This window comes from Macrosteles quadrilineatus, unplaced genomic scaffold, assembly GCF_028750875.1.
Source record: "Macrosteles quadrilineatus isolate MER2022 unplaced genomic scaffold, UCM_ALF_1.0 Scaffold_1__1_contigs__length_201487025, whole genome shotgun sequence".
Lineage (NCBI taxonomy): Eukaryota > Metazoa > Arthropoda > Insecta > Hemiptera > Cicadellidae > Macrosteles > Macrosteles quadrilineatus.
Genome location: NW_026542594.1, coordinates 200,167,095 through 200,191,225, shown reverse-complemented (window position 1 = coordinate 200,191,225; position 24,131 = coordinate 200,167,095). Strand labels below are relative to the sequence as shown.

General features: G+C 34.4%; 2 protein-coding genes across 2 annotated transcripts; one reads left to right on the top strand and one right to left on the bottom strand.

The window, feature by feature from the left end:
* The first annotated feature begins 958 nt into the window (after positions 1 to 958).
* On the top strand, positions 959 to 18,612 carry LOC129003991 (myosin heavy chain, clone 203-like). The gene is made up of 11 exons (XM_054432361.1): positions 959 to 1,359; positions 2,277 to 2,479; positions 3,276 to 3,463; positions 3,630 to 3,736; positions 6,002 to 6,146; positions 10,079 to 10,419; positions 12,672 to 12,858; positions 13,370 to 13,609; positions 15,687 to 15,863; positions 17,142 to 17,252; positions 18,370 to 18,612. The coding sequence occupies exons 1-11, from the start codon at positions 959 to 961 to the stop codon at positions 18,430 to 18,432; spliced, it is 2,163 nt and encodes a 720-aa protein (XP_054288336.1). The 3' UTR covers positions 18,433 to 18,612.
* A 1,468-nt stretch (positions 18,613 to 20,080) lies between these two features.
* LOC129003983 (uncharacterized) lies at positions 20,081 to 22,441 on the bottom strand. The gene has a single exon (XM_054432351.1). It carries the CDS (start codon positions 22,439 to 22,441, stop codon positions 20,081 to 20,083), a length of 2,361 nt encoding a protein of 786 aa, XP_054288326.1.
* Positions 22,442 to 24,131: the final 1,690 nt, after the last annotated feature.

Sequence of the window (24,131 nt, the reverse complement as noted above, 5' to 3'; positions counted from 1 at the left end):
TTATGTGGGTTGAATAAGGCTACTCAAATTAGAGCGAGCTGAACAATTATAACTAAAGTTATGCAAGAATTTCCAAGATCTGATGGATATTAAGGGAGATATGGAAAAAGTGTCAGAAAACGGGGAAAACAATTTCGCGTAAATCGAACATGTGGATATTCAAATTCAAGATCCGATGAAAAATAACAAAGTTACGACCGGAAAAGCGTTGGGTTAGGTTACGTTGGGCTAGGTTAGGTTAAGTTAGATTACGTTGGGTTAGGTTTATTGTTAGTAACCTAACCGTCGTTTTTTGGGTCCATATCTCCATTAACATCCATATATATTCTTGTTCAGCTCGCTCTACCGGTTAATTTGATTAAGTACCCCACAATTGATTTTGGTGTAAACAATATTTTTTCACTTTTTTGCGCTTTTCCATGGTTCTCCGACGTTTTTGCGCGAAAAAACTATCATTTTTAGAGTCAGGGCATTAATTTATTTCCTACATTTTTAAAAAAGAAAATTTTATTTTCCGAGGTTGCACTGAGAAGTTAAGAATTACTGAAGGAGAGACCTATTTGCTGCGTAGTTTGTACGGTTATATTGCCTCACAAACAGGTCGCTGGATGGGGGTGGCTGATGGTGTCTAAGTACATCCAAATTCAAGTTAATAGGCTCAAGTTAGGCCTCCTACTATGTCTGTCAAAATATTAACTTACCTTAAACTTCTTAAATAACTTAGTTCAGCAAACCTTGCTAACTTATAAAGCTAAGTATTGCCTGAGACCTGTTATTAAGTCGTCAATCTAATAACTTAAATTAAGAAAACTTAACACAAAGTTGGGCCTAGTTAACTTATGTCGAGGTAGCCTATCATAAGTTACTTAGTCTTAATTTATCGATACCGATACCACATTTTCAGCACAAGTTTTACTTGCATTTAGTCCTATTACAAATTTACCTATTTTTTGTTAGGATGACATCATACCCAGATAGCCACGTCTTTTCACAAGGAGGCGACTTGTCTCAACTCACTGGGGGCTTTACATCACAAAATGATTCAGGCATTTACGAGGATGAGTTAGGCCAAAGGGACACTGATTTGGTTGAACAGGATGGAGCCATGTCATCGAGGGCTGAGGCCATTTGTAAGGAAAACCGTAAAATAAATAGGTTTGTTGAACTTAATTTGAAGCAGCTTGAAATGAAGCGTATAAAGTTGATGAAAGAGGACAAAGAACTTGAAGCAGAGAAGACAAAACTTTTAGAAATTCAAAAGCGCCAAAGTGATCAAAGTATAAAACTGCAAATGGATGAGGAGGAGTGCAGCCTAACATATATGAATGTGCTAAAGGAAAGAAATAAAGTTGTGGAAAAGTAAGTTTAAAATATAACAGTTTGTTGGATGTTAGCTAGGCCAGGCCTACTACTTTTAAACATTTAGTGATACAGTTGTTATAAAATAGGTTTATTACAGTAAGTTTATCATTGTACCCATTTTTATTGGTGGACATATTTACCTAATTCAGCATGGTAGCCTAAGTTACTGTAAAAACAATAACTGCACATTGTAAAATCTATCAATGAATGAACGCAAAATTCAAGTTCTAAGTTCTAATAATTCCAATGATCGGCTACAGTACCACAGAGAACCTACATAACCTTGATAGGTAACTTAACTCGCACATGATGTTTTACATCAACAATTTGAAAAAAAATGTTTAAACACACATTTAGGTGTAGGCCGAACTTAAATGTCATCACTCATCAGCTATAGAGCTGTAGGTAAATGGTGTAACTCTGTTCACAAATAATGCTAGTAAGTGACGAGGAGCCTCGTTGCGGCGTACACGCTAACTACGGAGCTATACGCAACGCATAAACAGCCCTACTTAAAAACAATCCTCATATTTAAACTAAACTGAACGCTTACTAACCTAAAGGCCGCAACACACTGTAAAAGAGTGGCGGGGTGCCCTCTTATCTTCTTTAAAATACCCATAACAGAAAATCAATATTTATGTTGAATGAAAATTTCATCTGCTAATACATCGTAGGTTATCTGAACTGTACCCCAATACTAGTTTTCACAATGCCTGATATTTTAGTTCAATTATTAATTACCTGTAAAAGGCAAACCATATTCATTAAAACAATGCACTAGATGATTTAACATTTTGATAATGATTTTTAACACGCTTGTTAGTTAAGTGTTCGGGTATAATTTTAATAGAAAGCTATTTATATTTTGAAAAATAATTTGAAAAGGTTTTATCAAGTTGGTATGTTTTTAGATTAAAGCAAGTTGAAGATTTCATTAATGTGTATGAGCAGAATGTGGTAAAGGGGAAAACTCTTGGAGAAAGCATTGAAGAAAGCAAACAATGGCTTGAATCCGAGTTTGATCAAATAAAGAAAAAATCTAAAGCTGTCCAAGATAAAATCACCAGGAGTAAAGTATCATGTTTAGCTATGTTGGAGGAAAAAGCTAAAAAATGTAAGTACTAAAACATTGATCTACCCAGGACCGCGTTTATAAATGGGCCTGGGCCCAGGGGCGCAAGAGGTTTTTTTTGTTGGGGGTGCAAGATACAGAAGAGTTTTTTGGATTTTGCCGCAATCATGGCTTTTGCTGAAATAAATTAACATGGTGATGTAATGGTGAGGGGGGGGGGGCGCCATCTACATGTACACTGCGAGGAGGGGGGGGGAGGGTCACTGCTCGATGTACGTACACCACTGCTCAAATAGAGTGTGCAGGGCCTCTTTAAAGTCATTTCGATAATACGGATAGTTTGATAATTTGGATGGGGTCCAGTCCCATTTTTAATCCCGATTATTGATGTTCTGCTTTGCCACTGAATAAGCACTTGCAACAGCTTGCCTCATCAGCTCAGGCAAGTATCATTACTGTACAACCACAGATTTGCTATTTTAATGTTAAAAGTAATGGTTCCAAAATAAATCTAGCTGAGTGCACATTATCTTTCCAGGATTATATATATCACCTAAATGTTGTTTTTTGAGCCCAAGAAGATGTAAAATCAATACGAATAACTGAGAGAAATAAAATTTGAATGTATTTTGAGACTAACATGGGATGTAAGTTATGCTTAATGGGATGGATTTTTGCTGCTGCCATATGAACTATCATTATCTCACCGCAGTCGAGAAACATTTTTACTACGAAATATTAAAGATTATTGTAGGGTTTCATTAAAACATCTCTTTGTGTTAGATTTTGAAATAGGTACATTCAGCTACAACATTCCTCTATATTATTATACTTTCAGGTAAGGAACTGAAAGATGTTATGGTAAAGGACAGAGAAGATATGGTGAGTGAAATTCAAAGTTTAGCATTTAAAAATGAGGAAATGCTTGTTAAATGTAAAGATATACAGGAAGAAATTGAGAAAATGAAACAAAACAAAATTCATTTAATAGAATCCTACAACTCAACCCTCAAGGAATATAAACAGGTAAGCTATTTTGCATGTAATATTTTTCTGACACTGATACTGTCTCAAAGATTTCTAGATCTATAAAAAATGTGACTAACCTTGGAGGAGATGTGACTTAAAAGTGTGAACTAGTTAGTAGCCAATAAATGGTAGAGTTATTTGGTCTTTGTTCATTTGTTTACAGCTTAATGAAGGTGTATCAATGATCTATCAAGAGTTAAATGAGTCAAAGAAAGTCAACGCTTCCCGTATACAGCAGTTAAAACTCAAGATAAACACAGAGGAAAATATGTAAGTGTGAAAATATTGCTTGCACTGCTGAATCATTTCTCAAGTATCATAATTGTATTTAACGAAGACATGACTGTAGTTATAACTTATAAACCTAAGATTTAAATTTTTTTCAATATAGGGACATATTTATTATTGAAGACATTATAGACAGTATAGTTAAAGGACATTTTAGGACATTTAGTAAGGACATTTAGTTAAAGGACATTTGCCTAAGATAACTATGTAATACCCCCGCCGCAGCAAACCTGCAGACTAAGCGAATTTCTATCTACTTGGCTGGAACTCCACAAAATTATTCCCTTAAAATTGTCAGATTTATTTACTATTTAAATACTGTATCATTAATTATAAGGAGTACTTAGGTTTGCTGCTACAGGGAAGGCAATAAGGTGTGTTTTAGCGAATTTCCCTATAGGGAAGTAGCTATTACCGTAGGTGGCACGGTAAAACCTAGGCCCGGGACCGATTTACTTTTTCATTTTGATGTCCCCAGAGGCCAAAAACACCATTCGTTCAAATTTTTATATATGTATATATATATATATATATATATATATATATATATATATATTAAATATTTAAGTAAATAAGTACAACTGAGCACCCTGTATATTATATTTTATAAAAAGAAGTGACATGTTTCGGACATTAGTCCATTTTCAAACTTCAAAATACATTAAACACTTAACTGTTGTTTATATTGTTTTTGTTTGTAAATAAATATAATTTATATATACAGATGATTAATAGAACTAGACAGGATTTGGAAAATCATTTTTGTTACTGATTTGATATACATATTTGATATATACACTCCACAAAATTATTCCCTTATAATCGTCAGATTTATTTACTATATATATATATATATAGATTTATATATATATGTGTCCGTGAACGCGATAACTTGAGTAATTTTTGTCCGATTTTGATGAAATTTGGTTTAAAGGTGTAATGCAAGATAAACTTGAATGAGTTCGCGAACCAGCATGATCGGACCATGGGAACGGGGTTTTCCGGTGGGTTTTATGGGGTAAAAATTGGTTTTTCTCATTTTTGACCCCCAAAACACAAAATTTCCCAATTTATCTCCAGACAATGTTAAAGAGCTTAAAAAAACAAATAATTTAGTATATCAAAGTGTTTTTGTACGGTTATTGGTAACGGAGAAAATTCAAAAAATTTTAAATTTAAAATTCCCATGTTATTCTTAAGGAGAATATTGAAAATGTTGTAGTTTGTTTGTTTATGGATATATTTTGATCAAACTTGGCAAATTTATTTATTTTATACTAAGCTATTAATATTTTACTAAAACACACTTTATTAGTTTCAGTTTCCTTGTGGCAGCAAACCTAGGTACTCGTTAAACGTAAATAGATTCAATTGAAAAATGAAATGGAAATTTGCTTAGTCGACAGGCTTGCTGCGACGGGGGTATTTTTATTAAAATATTGAAAGCTTAAGTATGAAGTCAAAATATTTTCCAAATTTCGTTATGTCCATAGACAAGCAAACTATAACAGTTTATTTATTCTCCATAAGAATAACATGGTAATTTAAAATTTACACTTTTTTGGAATTGTATCCATTACCGTTGGGCATACAACAATGCCTCAATATACTAAATTATTTGTTTTTATGAGCTCTACAAAATAATTTTGAAAGAAATTGAACATTTTTTATTTTTAGTGTGAAAAATGGGAAACCCCCATTTTTACCCCGTAAAACCCTGTTCCCATTGTCCTATACCTGCTGTTTGCCAACTCGTTTGAATGAATGTAGGTTTACTTGTTTATACCAAATTTCATCATAATCAGATTATTTTTGCTCGAGTTATCGTGCTAATGTACACTTATATAAATATATATGAATTTGACCAGATGGTGTTTTTGGCCTCTGGGGACCTCAAAACGAAAAAATAAATCGGTCCCGGGTCTAGGTCTTACCATGAGACCTACGGTAATAGCTACTTCCGTATATAGGGAATTTCGCTAAAAAGCAGCTGGAAATGTTGTGCTGCAATGTGAGTACTTATTAAACTTTAACAGAATAAATAACTTAGTAAATAATCTTGAGTTTTACAGTGAAGTTAACTATTTTAAGATCAGTTTATTGAATTTGAATACAGTACCTCCAAACTAAATAAATCACAATAGGTGTGTTTGAATCCAAGTACGATTGGGGATGAGTGTGTATTGGGTGAGATAATTTATTATATTGGGTAGTAATGCAATTTTTCACACAAACGTTTGATTTCAGAAACTGCAATCTTAAAATCAGACTGGAGAAAAAAAAGGATTCGATGCATGGCTTGACATCAAAAAGGAATGAGCTAACTAATTTGTCAAAGCAGCTGAAAGAAACTGTAGATGAAGCTGAGAAACGTGTTGAGAAAAAAGTTAGGGTGGGTAGTTTTAATCACTACTTAAAATGTGAACTTGTCTACATTTGCAACTAGCATATGTTTATTTGTAAACAAAATGAAGTAATTATTATAACTATAGACAGTGCTTGATTTGCGGAATGGCGTTCCGGTACCTCACTTTCGGAATGATAAAAATATTGGCATAAATAGGTATTAATCACCTTTAATAGGTTACAGTTCCGGCACCAAATTACAAATCGAGCACTGACCATAGTGTGAAAAAATCACAGAATCATTATTACAACTAATTTGTTAAGGGCTTCCTGCACAACGGTGCTGCCAGAAAGTTTTACCGGGGTGGGGGGGGGGGGGGGGGGGGGTGACATAGGTGGACATACCAGGGGCCAGAGGCCCTGTTGTACTCATTCTCATTACCCTGAAATTTTATTTACCAATATAAAAAAAAACTCTGGGGGGGGGGGCACGGCTACCACCTACATCTCTCTGCTGGAGCCCTTGCTCCTGCAAGAAATTTTGTTTGGGGAAGGAAGCAAACCGATAGCTTGGTTCAGAGTATGGGGAAATGCCCTTCCTACAAACAGTTTTTATAAATACTAGTGTACCCGTTGCTTGATAAGTACACACGCATATTAGAACAGAAACGGGGTGGATGATAAACATAAACAAATTATTTCACCAGCCCAACATGTTAATATTATTTGTATAAGATTCGGACTAGTTGCGTCATTTGTTTATGTGTATTATCCATACCAGCTTCTGTTCTAATATTCGTGGTATTACAGAAGTTATTTAAAATCTAAGTGAATTCAAAATAAATAACTCTCACAATACTCTTAGATTAATTTATAAGATATGACTTATTGAATATTAAGTTAAGTATGCTCTGGATGTACTCACTCTGATAGAAAAGCTCTTTTTAAACAATACTTAGGCTGTTGTAAATATTTTATAACGTTTTAGGAGCTGACCTTGTTTATTAGGGCTTTACAAAAATAAATGAAGCAGAAAGAAATTAGAGAAGATCTTCAATTAGTTTTTCCAAATTTAGAGATAGCATTAATGATATTTGTAAGCACAGCTTTAACCAACTGCTCGACAGAAAGATCGTTCATGCCTTTAAAAGACAACAAATTATTTAAAAAGGCAATCTTCTGAATAAGGACTTTTTTAACTAGCAGTCTTGAATATTGAAGGAGAACTGCTGAACTCAACTCCCTGGACTTAACTTGATCAGTTATTGTATAATTTGCTAGGTTAAAATCAAGGAGGAAAGTGTGAATTTAATTACTAACTTATCCCGTGCAAAATTGTATGTTATTCTGTAAAGAAGAATGTGTCATGGACATAATGCTTATAACGCTTTTCATTGAACACTTTTAATCAGATCTCCAGTACTTATCTTTTTAATACTTAATTTTTGTCGTTTTGATTAATTTAATTTTAAAATAAAAACAGATTTGTAAATAAAAGAATTTGTGATTCTTGTATTTCTGATCTGACTATATGTGTTATAAGAACCCTTGTATACTGACGTTTTTGTGTGCCATTTTCGCACAGCAAAACGTGATTATGCGTCTTATGATATGATACAACAACGTTGCATTCCATGTATCCACAACAAATCGCGTTTTGCATGATAACGGCAAAACAAAAACATCTGTAAAAAGGGCTCAACATTTTATTAGATTTGTTGATGCAGCACGCAATTGCCGATTACTATTCTACCAAATCAGCCGCCTGGGCATGTATTGGGGTAATCTTAGGTCGGGGAGCGTGTTGATGAGTGGTGGGGGAGGGGGCAGCAAACTTAGATAGTTAAATACGCCCCTGGTTTGGGTATCAGAGTTCGTTGCTTAGGCCTACTTGAGGAACCAGTCAGAACCTCACAGTTCATTATGCTGTTGCACACAAATTTACATGTTATTACGTTGCAAATCAGTTTGATATGCTTAAAAATGTCTCACAAACACTACCCCTTAATTGTTTTTTTATTAGCCGATGTGGTGGCAGTTCACTTAGACAACAGACAATCTTACTAATATTATAAATGTGAAAGTTTGTGTGATTGTTTGTTTATTTGTTTGTTTGTATGTTTGTTTGTTTGAAGTTCAATCACGCATAAACCACTGGACGGAATGGGATGAAATTTGGCATGATGATAGCTTACATTCCCGATTAATCTTACTAATATTATAAATGTGAAAGTTTGTGTGTTTGTTTGTTTGTTTGAAGTTCAATCACGCATAAACCACTGGATGGAATGGGATGAAATTTGGCATGATGATAGCTTACATTCCCGATTAACATATAGGTATATTTATTATCTCAAAAATCCTTTTGGGCTCCGCCCCAGTGGCTCTGCAGTTCCCCATGTTAACCTTATGAGTATTCATACTTTAAGGGAATTAAAGTATTTAGTCAGCTGTTTCAACTAAAAAAGTTGGTTCTATGACATACAAAAGATTTACCAACAGGGTGCAGCACTATAATTATTTTTGCATTTATGTAAACAGCTAATTTGAACCATAGACAAATAGAATAAATATAGACTGTCAAAGGAAGGTTCCGGTGCCCACCGCTAGGGTTTGCCGTGTGGTCACGGTGCACACCGCTGCAGGCGGGGAGCGCAGGAGCCGTAATTAACCCTTGCCAACAGACCGCCACTGCCCACCTGATCCACCACGGCTCGAGCGAACACCATTACCGCAACGATACTTGGATAGCCGCAGGTCTCGGTGGTGTAGTGGATAGCGCATCAAGCTGATAATACGGAGGTAGCCGGTTCGAAACCCACCGGAGGCATTAACTTTTTGACTCGATTTTTTTCATTATCAGCAAGTTTGGTTGGTTAGGTTAGGTTAAGCTAGTTTAATTTTATAATTTAAAAAATATATAATTGATTTTGAGACATTTAAAATTTTATTTTATGAACAGAGCTATTTTTGTTATTAGTAAACATTCATTCGAAATTTTCATTATCAGCAAGTTTGGTTAGTTTGGTTAGGTTATGACAGTTAAATTAATTTAAATTTAACCTACAAACGATACGTTTTGACAGCGACAGTGACAGTGATAGAGATAACAATTTCCCTATGCACGGTATGATGCGCTCTGCACGGCGCGGTGGTGGGCGGTGGCGGTCTGATGGCAAGGCTCGTGGAGCCGTATGCGACCAGCAGACGCTGCAGCGGTGTGCGCCGTAACTACACGGCAAACCTAGCGGTGGACGCCAAAACTTCTGCTAACCGCAGCACAGCTGACGGTCTATATTTATTCTATTTGTCTATGTTTGAACTAAGCAGCAATAACAAACTGTGATACACAATGAGAACTGTCAAAGTAGGATTGTTTACAGTTATTTTTTTATGTCATGAATAATTTGTAATTTTTTGTGAATTTTTAATAATTTATTTTTCTTTATTGTTTAAGTGTGAAGTGGTAGAACATTATGGTTGGTAGATGTGTAATACTATATAGTATACCGTTAATTTAAAGAAGCAAATTTGATCAAACTGTGTCCTCCCCCATTGCAAATGCAAAGCTTGAGGATAACTGCACTACGCATTTTAAACTTATATGCCAACCCCGTACGAAGGACGGGTACTCTGCTAGTATAACATATTAGTACAAACTATTTAATATTCTACTGAGTCCCCTAATGGCCATGGCATTAGGCAAGTAATTTTTATTGAGTTTTAATAATGTAATGTTCTAGCTGTGTGAATTGTTTCTTGGTTGGAGCTACAGGAGAAAATAAGTTAGTATCTCTAGTTTGAAGGTGCAAACCATTTTGGTCATTTTGGCAGCAGCACAGTCTTGCAAATAAAACTCGAGAGCCTGTTTTTATGAGAGCTATATTTTAATTTCCTAAAATTTTTGTTATAAATTATTATTTGTTTTTTATTTTTATTTAATAATGTGCTTATTGTTTGATTCCATAACCATAATAGGAGATTAAAATGTATAAAGACAAGAAACCAGTTCTTAGTGATCAAGCAAGAACTTTACGTGAAACGTTGAAGAGATATGAAAATGTTGAAACTGAAAATGAACATTACAAGAAAAGTATTTTGTATTTAGAGGAAGATATTAAACTTAACATCAGCAAATTGACCGAGAAAGAAAATAATGTTTGTGAGCTTAAGAAGGAAATGAAAGCTTTAGAGGATAAATTAAGTATATTGAAAGAGAACAATTCTGATGTTGAGAAAAAAATTGAAAATCTCAACTTGACCAAGAGGAATATTTTGGTTCGTGTAGAAGAAAATAAAGTTTTGTGTAAGCAAGAAAGGTAAATCCAATAACCTTTTAGTTGTTTACACACCTTTTTGTGTTTTGACATATAAAAAAAAAATTAATGGGAGTAAGCTAAGAAAGTATGTTTTATCTATGGCTAAAGTTATAGTTATTGACAATGATAACATTTATAAAAATAAATACAAAAAGCAGTTAGATAAGGGAATAACGATGTACATATTGTTGAACACTCATTAGGAATTTTAGCAGATTGTTTATACAAATCAAACATCATCGTCATATACAATAAATTATCATACAAACAAATTGCCCAAAACCTTTATATATTGTTTTTGTCAAACATTGTGGCCACAATTAAATCAAAGAATTGTAACACTGAGTGACAGGAGTACATATAAAACTGTAATAAATTAGGGGAAAAGGATGTGTATATTTTTATGTATTTAATTTCTTATACAGGGTGTTTTTTTTAAAACTTGCATCTTTATTTATGTAAAAACCGCAATAGATAGAAATATGCAGTTTGCGGGAATCATCTATTGACGTAGGGGGACCAATTGTTTTGAATTCAACGTTACATTCACATTCCCCCCTTTCCCCCCTGCCACCAACATATTTTTTTTTAAATAGCAAGGTACCCCTTGTGACATATCAAATAAAAGAGCATAAAAAAAGAAAATGTTTGATGAAAAAAAATTGAAAATCGGTTCATAAATTTGTGAGATATTCCCCCCCTCACCCCCCCGGAACTTAATTTTTTTTTAATAGCAAAGTACCCCTTGTGACATATCAAATGAAAGAGCATGAAAAAAAGAAAGTTTTTGGTGAAAAAAAATTTAAAATCGGCTCATGAATTTGTGAGATAATCACCCCCCTTTTCCCCTACCCATAACTTGTTTTTTAATAGCAAGGTACCCGCCCTTGTGACATATCAAATGAAAAATAAATTTCGCCAAAATTTTTCTTTTTTCATGCTCTTTCATTTGATATGTCACAAGGGGTACTTTGCTATTAAAAAAAAATTAAGTTCCGGGGGGGTGAGGGGGGAAATATCTCACAAATTTATGAACCGATTTTCAATTTTTTTTCATCAAAAATTTTCTTTTTTCATGCTCTTTTATTTGATATGTTACAAGGGGTACCTTGCTATTTAAAAAAAATAAGTTGGGGGCAGGGGGGGGAAAGGGGGGAATGTGAATGTAACGTTGAATTCAAAACAATTGGTCCCCCTACTTCAATAGATGATTCCCGCAAACTGCATATTTCTATCTATTGCGGTTTTTACATAAATAAAGATGCAAGTTTTTAAAAAAACACCCTGTATGATAAAGTTTATAATTTTTGTTATTTGCTTGAAAAAGTTTGATTCAGTAGTCAAACGGTTAAGACATTGTAAACCATTATCTCATATGGTTTAACCTGAAACCAGTGTCTGCATGAATCAAAACTCTTATTACCACCAAACAAGTTGTAGATACGTGGATACACGAGAAGAATATATACCCCTGCCGCAGCAAACCTGCCGTTCAGTAATTTGTATTGTAAAATCAGTAATTTATATTGTGTCAGTATTTACTTATACAGGGTGTCCCGAAGGTGAATCCAAACTCTGGTAAATGGTTCTTGGAGTAAAATAAAGATAAAATGAAGAACTTTATTTTTTTGTATTTTTACATTACATAAACAGTTTTATCTGTGTATTTTTCCAACCAATCTTGATGAAATTTTGAATTTAATATGGAAGAGCCCCCATGTTAAAATATCATCTTGGTCTAATTATTCATAACTATTTTTATTTTTGATGCCATTTCAGTTTTTAAAATTTAAATTATTAAAAAATGTCGTATCATATGAAATGATTTCAAGAATACTTTTTTTGCATTATAGTTGAAATATCTCAAATTTAGTTGTCAAATAAGGCAAAATAGGTGCAGCCAGTCTAGTTTAGCCTTTTTCTACCTGTTTTTTTAATCAGCAGTTTTCAATAAAAAAAAATTACAGAAAAAAATTTAAATTACTAAAAAGTAAATTAAATTTAAAAATTAAAATGGCCGCCTTATTGAATTGGTATAAGTGAATTTTTTCCACCATTAGTCTCTTTTACTTTAACATACATATAAAGTTTCATTAAGATCGGTTGGAACAATCCAAAGATAAAAATATCATTCCAACACTTACCATAAGTTTAACATGGGAATAAAATAAATCTAGTTTTATCAACAGTAAAATGTGATACTATACGTCAATGGCTAAACTAATTCCATCCGACTGTCTTGTACATTGCAGAGAGAGCAAGCTTAAGGAAAATGAAACTCTAAAACAGATCAATGAAAACTTGTCTGCTGAAATAGAGCAGCTCACATTGAAACTTACAGAACTACACAGTTTTAATGAAAATTCTCAAGTGAAAGAGGAAGAAATCAAACAACTAATCAAAAGCTGTAAGGAAGCTGTGAGAATAAATGAAGACAAGGTACAATTTATACATTTTAAAATCCAATTTTTTTTTATCTTCATAAAAGTTGGTAATAGTTTAGAAAAGTGTAAGTTGATAGTTATTTTAACGTAAATCAAATGTTAATTTGTTACCATTAAAATCATATCACAGATCTTAAAAAAGTTCTAAAGGTTTTGTTTAGGACTTTGGAAGTTTGATTTTTTAAACTTACTGTATGGTACTTTTTTTAGATACCGGTAAATTGTAAAATTGTATAGTGATGTAAGACGAGATAAAAACACCACTACCAAGAATTTCTAAGTTTTTACCTCTGTTTACAAAAGAGAAGTTAAAGATATTAAACAATTTTACTTTGCCTATTATATGGTCCAGGTTTTGTCATACAATGTTTTTTCTTTAAAAATGCTGTGATACTGTAGTAGGTAGTCTTATTGTTCCAAGTTTTAGAATTTGTAACTGATTGTTGTTTCTAAAGTAAGGCACAATGTTTAATGTGCAATACTTTATCAAATTTTTTACTTTATAGTTGTTAAAGAGCAAAGAAGACCAGATTAAGACAAATGAAGAATATAAAAGAACTATTGATGAAATGAAATCCTACATGGAAAAGCATGATTTTTTAATTATAGAAGGAAAGCCCATGCAGGAAGAACTCATGGAAACGCTAGAGAAGAAACAATGTCTGGAACAGTCAATCAAACTTCTTGATGAAAGTCATAATCAGACGATAAATAATATGAAAAATAGCCACATGGCAAAAATGCAGGTATAGTTATTTAAGTAGCTAGTGGGCGAAGTGGCACTTTGCTGCACACGAGAGAAATGTTTACGCACAAGCCGTAGGCGAGTGTGGAAAGTTTCTCGAGTGCAGCAAAGGCAGTTTACACTTGTGTTACACATTATGTTTTTTCTACAGTTACTATAAGGCTAAGCTCACACATTTGATTTTTTGATCGACCAATAAAGAAATCGGCAAAAAATAAATCGCCCTTGATTTATGTCTAGGTGCACAGGTGGTGATTTTTTAGTTGAGAAATTATTTTTTTTCGAGTGTGTTACAGCTATCCTAAAATGGACTTTGTTGAATTAACCTGTGTTTTTGCTCTTCTAATTAGATCAAAGATAAAAATGAGACCGTAAATATTGGGTTCAAGTAAGTCGGATACTTTACATAAACTAGACTGTTTTATAAACTGTACACTTGTTTACGTCATTACAGAGAAAAGTTCATTAACCTTTCCCGGACAGGCGAAATCGTGACATAGAACGGGAAAAAGTTATAGGAAAAAATAAAAATTAATTTTCCTTATTTGTGTTTTGTTATAGAAGTATATATAAAATAAACACAATGGAACACTTCTTACTGTCAAAATAATTTTTTACTTGTTTTTAACTATGCGGATATACCCGTTACCTGTGCGTGAATGAGTAGAAAAGCAGCGGATATATCCGCCACCCGTCTTTGATGATATGACCATGACAACGTTAGGCAATAAACAAAGAACAACATTTAAACAATAAATAAAGACAACGTAGTGTTGAGCGCGAAATGTCGAGGGAGGGTGCGTAGAAGAGGTGGGTGGAGCGCGGGAGAGGGGGAGGTGCGGGAGAGGGTAGGCACGGGAGAGAGGGAGCAGTGCGGGGAGGTTGCAACCATGGAGAGAGCAGGAAAGTGGCGTCTTGGTACCACGAAACATCTGATTACTGTTCAAGCACCTGCCAGTCTGTCTGAAGAGAAGGCGTATATATTCGCTTCCTGTCCGGATTATCAAAAACCATAAGCGGATATATCCCCCACTCGTCCTTTATCGCCAAAGACTTAGGCGGATATATCCTTCACCTGTCCGTGAAGAATTAATTACTATAGAATGTATGTTGAAAGTTTTGATAAACTGTTACTATTAGTTAAGACAACGGATCTTTAAACAATCTTTTTACAAAAATTCCTGTTAATAATATATGCTAATCCAGCTTTGATTTTGATTGAATAGGGGTAGGCCTAAACTCGGAAATAAAACTTACAAAAGTTTGAGTAAACATTAACATGTTTTAATGGTAGTAAAGATCTTATAGTTATTAAAATACAATGGAATATCAGTGACAGGCCGATTTTTTTGTAGACCGTGTGCGCAGACAGGTAACAACCTGTACGTTACAGATTCCCGGCCGACAATCACCTCGCCTACGAATCTGTAGCATTTTGCAGATTTTAAAATCAGCAAAATTTTTGATCGCCTAATACATGATGCACGGATTGGCCGATGAAATAACGCCTCAAAAATCGCTCGTGTGCGCCTAGCCTAAACCATATAAATAATTTGTCTTTCAAACACTGCGCAACATGTTTTTAGGTTAGGCTAAATCCAAACATTGAATGAAATGGGGAAAGCTGCACCGCGATCGTAGTCCTAATATCTTTAAGTGTTGCCAAATTATTTTTAAGCGTACACGGATTAAGTGCATAGTAAAATCACGCTGTTTCGTGTTGTTTGGTCGGAATGCTGGTGTGAGGAAAAAAAAACCTTTGGAAATGAAAAACTGAAAATAGAAATATGGTCTACAGTTTGGACTTCCTACTTACTTAAATTTTTTATCTTTATGATTCTTTTAGTTATTTGTTATTGTTATCAGTATATAAGTCATTGCTATTTGACTAATGTGTTTCCTCAAAGAGACTATTAGGGTTATATAAACTAATTATACCATACAAATAGCCATGCTTTGAATTTAATTTTACTCGGTTTGAATATCTGTGAGTTTAGTTCCATCAGCAAATTTCCCAAATAGGCCTAGGGAACAAGCTATTTTTACGTATTATCAATCTTGTGTTTTGAAAATTCTAGGAAATGGATAGTGAAATGGAAAAACACACATCCATAATGAAAGACATCCAAAAAGGCCAAGAGGAATCAACTAATAAGCTGAAAGAAGAATTAAAGGTAGAAGAAAAAGTAAAAACCGACTATGAAAATGAATTACGAGGTCTTAAAAAACAACTGAAGACATTAAAGAATGAGGAGGTAAGAGTACTCATCCTGAAAGTCAGAAATTAGATAGTGCAGGACCTTGTAAACAATCAAAGCGAGCCCCTACTACTTACTAAAAGTTTCCCCCCCCCCAACCACCATAATGTTGCTCATGCTCATAGGATGATACATTTCTGTGATCACAGCAACATCCGTGGTCATCTCTCATAACACGACAACAATGGTAATGATTTTTCAAATTGCAGCGACACTCGTGAGTAGGGCAGTATCTTGATCAGAGTTCAGTTCAGCAATCATGATTTTTTAATTGACACGACAACAGAAAAATAGAACAAGCAATAGGATTATTTGGGATTATTCCAAATCAAAATTTGGAAAGACTTAAAATATGTTTTCTGTATTTTTGCCCCTTTCGCACATGCCTAAGGCCGTCTCTGGTCCTAACATCCAAATAATTTCAATAAACTCCACAAATTGTTGAAGAAATTTTGGTTCACTGTCATAAAATATGTGTATCTATTCATGTACAGTATGTGTGAATAACTATTCCAAACTGATTTTTGTACCAAAGACCTTTGCAACCCTGTAAAACTGGTTATCTTTAGCTCAGATAGTTTTCTGTGAGTGGAGAGGAAAATGTTAATAGTTTAAACAGCAGAATTTAATCTTGGAACATTTGGAACTTCTTTATCCTCATAAAGAACGAAAACAAAAATGATTACCTTTTTGAGTTGTTGTAGTAAATTATTATATACCTATTATTAATACTCTACTAAAAAAGTTGTGATCTGTATGTTATTTTGTTTGAAAGAGCACTGCCTTTTATTTTGTATGCTAAATTCAGTAACCAGAAAGATAATAATAAGGTGATGACAGAGAATTTGTCCTCCAAAAAGAGGTTTAAAAAAATTAACAAAACAACAACAGATATCACCTAATAACATTTCCCCAGTAATGACATCTTTTTACAATAAGAACCCATTTCCAAACATTTGGTCTGTTCTTTATACACCAACTACTGTTGTTACAATGTAAAATGTTGCCAACCCGGGTAATGCTGACAGCTGGTCCTCAATTACTGTGCTTCCTTTAAAACAATCCTTAATGTTGGCTTCACTGGACGGAAGTTTGCTCTGTCTAAGCATAGATGTGTTTATTTGGACAACAAACTTTCACAGTAAGTTTTATGTTGTACATATAGGTTACTGTGATATCAAAGTACAATTCTAAGAAGAGTGGTATGTGATTAAGGTTATTTTTAAATAAATATACTGCGTAAAGAAATAATACATTATCAATTATTGGTTGCAGCTTATGAAACGAAGCAAAATAGCTAAAATGGAGAAAAGACAGCAAGCAATAATTCAAGAAATTAACGTCACTCGTGAGGATATTGCCCAAGCTGTTGCTGGAAAATCTCAGGTAATGTTTCTCGCCATTATGACTACATTTGTTTTTCCCATACCAACGTTTTCTTTCTAGTTCTAGTTTAAATTAATATTTAATACATTTACCGTACCTAAATCGTCACAATATTACCGCGATATTATTATCTCCGATAGGCAATAGCAGGATCGGATAATGCAAGGAGTCATATAAGCCAAGGTCATATTAGCAAAGTTCTACTGTTTATTATTCAGTGTCTAATTATACTGTTACGGACTTAACGGGTTCTCTACAATAAAAACTTGGCGATTTTATAATAACCATTTATTTACACTAAATATTCTCTATTTACAATAATTACAATTTCCCAACACCTAACTAACCCTACCTAACCTAGCTAAAGCCGAGATTATTCTAATTTACAATGATCTACTTACACCTAACCTCTACAGGAGTTATCTATATCTCTGTCACTACACTGTCACTGTCACTGCCACTGATCACTCACACCGGCTGGCGGTCGCTGCGATGATCCTCGGACTTGACCCGCTAGACTCAACTCAACTCAACTGCCGTGTGCCGGAAGACGGTCCCTTAGATAAGCTTGCCGTGGAACATTCTAGAGGGATCATGCCCCTTCGGACAAAGCTGTTTACAGATTGCCGTGGAAGCTGTAGAAGGTTCTGGGCCTTCTATTCACGTAGTCCGTTGACATGGGTCTATTGTCTATCACTGGTGCGTTCGGAGAATCCATGTTGACAAACAACCCTTTTGAGACGGTGCCTGGCTATTGTTGCGCGGGGCTCCTGACTTGTAACAATACTTATTATTTTCCCCTCAGAATTATATTTCAAACAAGTTTTTCATGACACACAGGATAGCTAAAAAGTCTAATTTGAGGTGCAGCTACTAAAGATTCTAACCGAGCCGTCCACTGTAGGCTTCCGCCACCCTTTGTTCTATAGAGATGTCTGCTCAGCCACTGAACCTAAACCCTAGAGTAGAAAGTTTAAACTTGACTACCAGGTTGCAGCACAAGTCCGCTATAGCTTTCAGCTGGTGTGTTGACTTACTTGCAAGGAGAGGTTTGGTTTGGTCATACTAATCTTGTATACCTGAAAGGGTTATTACAACATGTTTTTTACGTTTGCAGGACAGCACCAGAAGGTGGGTGGAGTCTGTGCCTCAGGATGAGTTTGAATTCAGCGAAGTTTAAAGAGTGTTTAGTTACAACTGTGATAGTGCTATTTAGAATAAGAATAATGTCATGGGTGCTTTAAGCAAAGTGCCTATTTTGCATGGATGTTAATATATAACTAATAGATTTATGGGTTAATAAGATATTAGAGAAGTTTCACTAGTTTAATTTAAAATATAGTCTATTATCTTAAAACTAAGAAGTGATATCATACAATTTGTTTTTGTTTTCTCTTTTGTAAGATTAGTTATGTAAGACTATTTATTTGTCATTCTAGCAATAGATTTGAAGGAAAAACTATAAATTAGTATGTCTTTGCAGTAAGATTAGTTTTTCTTTTAAATTACGTACTTTAACTTACTTTGTTTTGAAATATTTTTTAATATAATTTTTTGTTTTGTTTATGTAACTAAATGCTTTGGTCTGAACTCAAGAAACTAATTTGTGTTACATAGACCCAGTTGAAAATAACTAAGCATTAAAATTCTGTCTTTGAAATTTCTGTTTTTCATTTATATTTAATTACTAGCTGTACTTGCGGGCTTTGCCCCGTTTAACTTCGCTTTAAATTCGCTCTTTAACATAAGTATTCGCATAGCTCATTCACGTCCTGGTTGAAGTTCGTTCGCTACGCTCACTCACCTTTAGGTTGGAACTCGTTCACTGCGCTCACTTGCCTTCAGGTTAGCTCGTTCGCTACGCTAACTCGCCTCCAGGTTGAAGTTCGTTCGCTACGCTCACTCACCTTTTTGTTGCAAATTAGCTGTTGTCATAAATTTAAAAAAATATAATCGTGCTGCACCCTGTTGGTAATCCTTGTAACTTTTATGCTATTGAACATCATAGAACAGAACCAACTTGATTAATTAAAACAGCTGTTAAGATTCATTAATTCCTTTTAAATATGAAAAATCATAAGGTTAACATGGGGAAACTACAGAGCCACTGGGGCGGAGCCCGAAAGGATTTTTGAGATAAGAATATGCTTTAATGTTAATCGGGAATGTGAGCTATCATCATGCCAAATTTCAGCCCAATCCGTCCAGTAGTTTATGCGTGATTGAGCAACACACACACAAACACACACACAAACTCACTGTTAAAAGTCAAAAATGGAAAGAGAAATAGACTAGATAATGAGCAGAAAATAATTTGATTATTCACAAAAGAAAAGTTACTCAATCATAGTAAAATGCTACCAAACTATATTCCTGTAATCACAACATAACAATTCATTCAAAAATCATATGTCTCAAAATTATAAAAGTTCATATTTTCATAGCAGCTGGAAAAGACAATACAAAATATAAACCATAGATTATTTAAATGAAATGTTTGTATACTATATCCAACATTCTCCCACCTTTTGACTTGCAAAGTCAAAATATTAATTATTAATTCAGGTATCTTTGTGGGGGTATAATTTTTCTTCCTCTTTGTGTGTAAACAGGTTGATCCTGTTCACGATCAACACCTTCGGCTACTTGTTCATCTTCCATTTCGAATGTTTCATTACCATCTTGATTAATCCACAAAAAACGAAGAAAATCTCTTATCGCCCCTATGTACACCAATCTGCAGAAAAGCCTTCTCGATGTTGGCAACAACTCCATATCTGTGTAGTCTAAAACGATTTAATATGGACGGAATCAATTCAATTAGATTGTCACCTTTTTCTAGACAACTCGTTCAACGAGGGCTGATTCTTTTCTTTAGCAGATGCATCAAATACAGGTCTCAATTTCGTGGTAAGACTGTTTTCTTTTATCACATGTCGATGCGGTAGGTAGTGACCAATTTCCAAATCAGCATCGTTAACTTTCTCTATGATACCTAATTCCTCCCAGTCAGACAACACCTGTTGATATGAACTAAGATATCCACTAGAATTAAGTTTATTTGTAAGATTACTGAGTCTCTTCTGTGCTACTTTCAAATTAGTAGGTAACGGTGGGTGATCTTCAACCCATGGCAATTTGACCTGATATCTGCCATCATTTTCCACTGAAACAGATTCTACAAAATGTTCCATTGTTCTACTTTTAACTGAAGATTCACTCTTTACCTCCACTGGATCCTTGATTCCTAAAACATCCAAACTCCACAAATCTGAAATGGATTTATTATCAATAGGAGAAAGTAAAGAAATTACTGCCATAGAACTGGACCTGTCATTCCCTTCAACTGTAGTTCTTCCCATTAAAGTCCAGCCCAACAAAGTGTGCATCGCAACTAACCCGTTGGAAAGCAGATATCGTTTCTCAGTGTATAGTTTCCCGGCAACGTCTGCACCTATCAGAACTTCAATAGGCCCGTCTCCATCTGTTACATTAATTCCCAGTGTTCCAAGCTCAATGGACCAAGGACCAGGCTTAACTGCTGTAACATCGTTACAAATTATATCTTGATCAAAAACGTCAAAATTGCAGGCATAACTGTTATTTAAGTCACTTAGTCTAACCTTATAACACGCATGTTGAATTGCTTCAGTACTAGTGCCACCAAATAAAGCATGAACTAGCTTCTCCTTTCTGACTATGTCGTAGCCAAATTCCTTTGCTGTATTTTTCAAAATATAAGATCGTTGTGATCCCGTATCTATTAAAGCACGTGCTGTTCGCTCTCGATTTTGGTTTCTAATTTTTACTAAAAAGGTTTGTAAAAACACTTCTGTGTGAACATTGTTTGCTAGAGAACTTTCTTTGCTTGGTTGTTCACTCAATGAACTTCCTTCTGCAGCAGATGCCCTACACATAACAGCAGTGTGCCTCCTTCCACAATTGGGACATTTTACTCTAACTTTACATTGCGCACTCCTATGACCATACTTCAAGCAAGTAAAGCAACAACCATTTTTTCCAACGATTTTCACCTTCTCGTCTACTGTCAATTTACTGTCTTTACAGTTTTCAGCTAAGTGGTTAGAACCACAAAACATACATTTAGCGTCTTTAGTATTTAACTTATCAAACTTCGTTGGGTTAACTAAACCAGCAGCTGTCGGCATCATTTCAGTATGTCTGGCGTAACTAGGCTTAGGTCGAAATACAGTAGATTTACTTACTTTAGGCTGTAGTTTAGGTCGCTTACTATTTTCAAAACCAGATGCGGCTAGAGTAATCTTTTCTTCGTTAGCAACCTCCTTTTGCAGAAACTTCATCAAACCATCAAGTCTATCCTTAAGTTCAGCATCAACTTCATAGCCGGAGTGACGCTGCCAAGCTCTCAACAGTTCCTCGGGCAAACAAGACTCTATAAGAGGATATAACATAGCAGAAAATTTGTCAGTTGTTACTCCTAATGTCTCCAATGCTCTTAGTTGGGTTTCCAGTTTATCGTAAATGCAAGAAACTTCTACCTTACTGTTTAAATTACTCAGCACTAACTTCAAAAGTTCTCTAATATACACTTCTATGAGAAGGTCATCTCTACCAAAACGACTTTTAAGACTTTGCAAAGCTTTTGAATAGTTCCCAGCGGTAGCAGGATAACTTTTGACCAGCTGACGAGCCCTAGAATTAGCTAAAGTAGCCTGCACAAGATAATGATATTTATCAATATCGTCGATATTCTCGTCATCATCTATTCTTTTGAATTGTGCCCAAAAAGGTAGCCAATCCTTCAAATCCCCGCTAAACTTTGTGAATTCAATAGTAGGTAGCCTCAGCTTAGTCCTAACAGCAGTAGATTTACTCTTTACAGACCCATCGGAATTAGGTGAAGTGGCCCTAGACTTAATCAATCTACTCTGTACAGCTAAACTAATTCGATTAAACTTCTCTACATATTCATCTGCTATCCTAACTTCTTCATTTAACTCTTCTTCATCTGCTTCAGAATCAAGCAAGAAATCTAAAATTTCCCTGTCCAAAGTTTTTAGTTCTTCTATCTTACCTTCCAGAGAACTCAATTTACCCTGTATATTGTGTAGGTCTTGCTCATCTTTGCATAGCTCCTCATTTATCCCATTATAAATTCTGGTAAATGCTGTTCTGAAGGTTTTTCTTAGTTTCCTATTTCTTTCCATTATCTCAATAGTGACTATCTGGTTAAGAACTCATACAGTCCTGTCTAGGTCGCCAAATGTTAAAAGTCAAAAATGGAAAGAGAAATAGACTAGATAATGAGCAGAAAATAATTTGATTATTCACAAAAGAAAAGTTACTCAATCATAGTAAAATGCTACCAAACTATATTCCTGTAATCACAACATAACAATTCATTCAAAAATCATATGTCTCAAAATTATAAAAGTTCATATTTTCATAGCAGCTGGAAAAGACAATACAAAATATAAACCATAGATTATTTAAATGAAATGTTTGTATACTATATCCAACATTTGGTTCCCATGCCGGGAATCGAACCCGGGCCTTCTGGGTGAAAGCCAGATATCCTTATATATATAGATATCTGCTCATTATCTAGTCTATTTCTCTTTCCATTTTTGACTTTTAACACTCACAAACTTTCAGATTTATAATATTAGTAAGACAGTACTGATAATTGATGACATATATGTTAAATGAAAGTAGGTTGTAAATCAATTTATAAAGAGGAATTTATTCAAGATTCTATTTTGGATTCGGCACTTTACCCATCAATCCCACAATCTACGGCTAGCACAACATGTAGTTGTTACATCAATAAGAGATGGGGACGCCACCTCTGACTATTCATACAACTACTGTAGACATTCCATCCCCATGTAAAAGTTGTTGCCTGCTTTTTAATCAAAACCACCAACAGATTGATACACAAACCTGTTCAACAAGTCAAACTAATGGAATGACTTATTGTGAGCTATAGCAACTGTTATGACCTGTCAACGTAGTCGGTAAAAGAAATAAGGTACAAAATATAATTTTAGCACTCACACCGGAAAAATCAGATTTTCTCGAAAATGGCCCGATCGATTTTGATAAAAATTTAGTATGTTGTACTGAACAAAATTGTACTAATCCCATTTCCGTATATTTACTCTCACCGCTGATAAAGGTTGTTGACAAACTTATGGGAGGAAGTACGTGTCAGAATGCTGATACCGTTTATTTTATTAATGGTCTGTTCAGAGATAGCTATTTCCACTAGTTAAGCAGTATGATCAGAGAGCCCTGGTTGTAATATCCGGGTATTTTTGACAGAACAATTTGTTATTATATGATCAATACAAGTTTGCAAATTTTTAGCTATTCTAGTTGGTACATTGAAACATAAATGCAAGCCATAAGCACCAACTATATCACTTAACATTTTTTAATACTTGTCATTTTCCAATATATTTACATTCAAGTCTCCACCTAAAATTATATGTTGCTTTAATTTTTCCTACTTGCCAAACTTTCTAGTAATAATTCTAATTGGGTGCAAAATATTTCAAAATTATGTTTATCTGGAACTCTGTAAATGGATAGAATGAAATAGGTGGAGTATTTCAGGGTAAGCTCTATTACACTAAATTCAAAAATGTAAATCATAGCCAGATTTTCATAATCTAAAACAACTTATTTAGCTTTATCTAATAACGCTTTGCTAACCAATATACAAGAGCCTCCTTTCTCACCTTCCTTTCTAAAATAACCCGATACATATGACAATCCTGAGTTGTTTAGGAGTTCTTTATTGTCATCTCCTAACCAATGCTCAGACAATAGTAATATTTTATATTGACTATGGTACTTTGACAAAAAATATTTAACTCTTCTAACTTTTTGGCA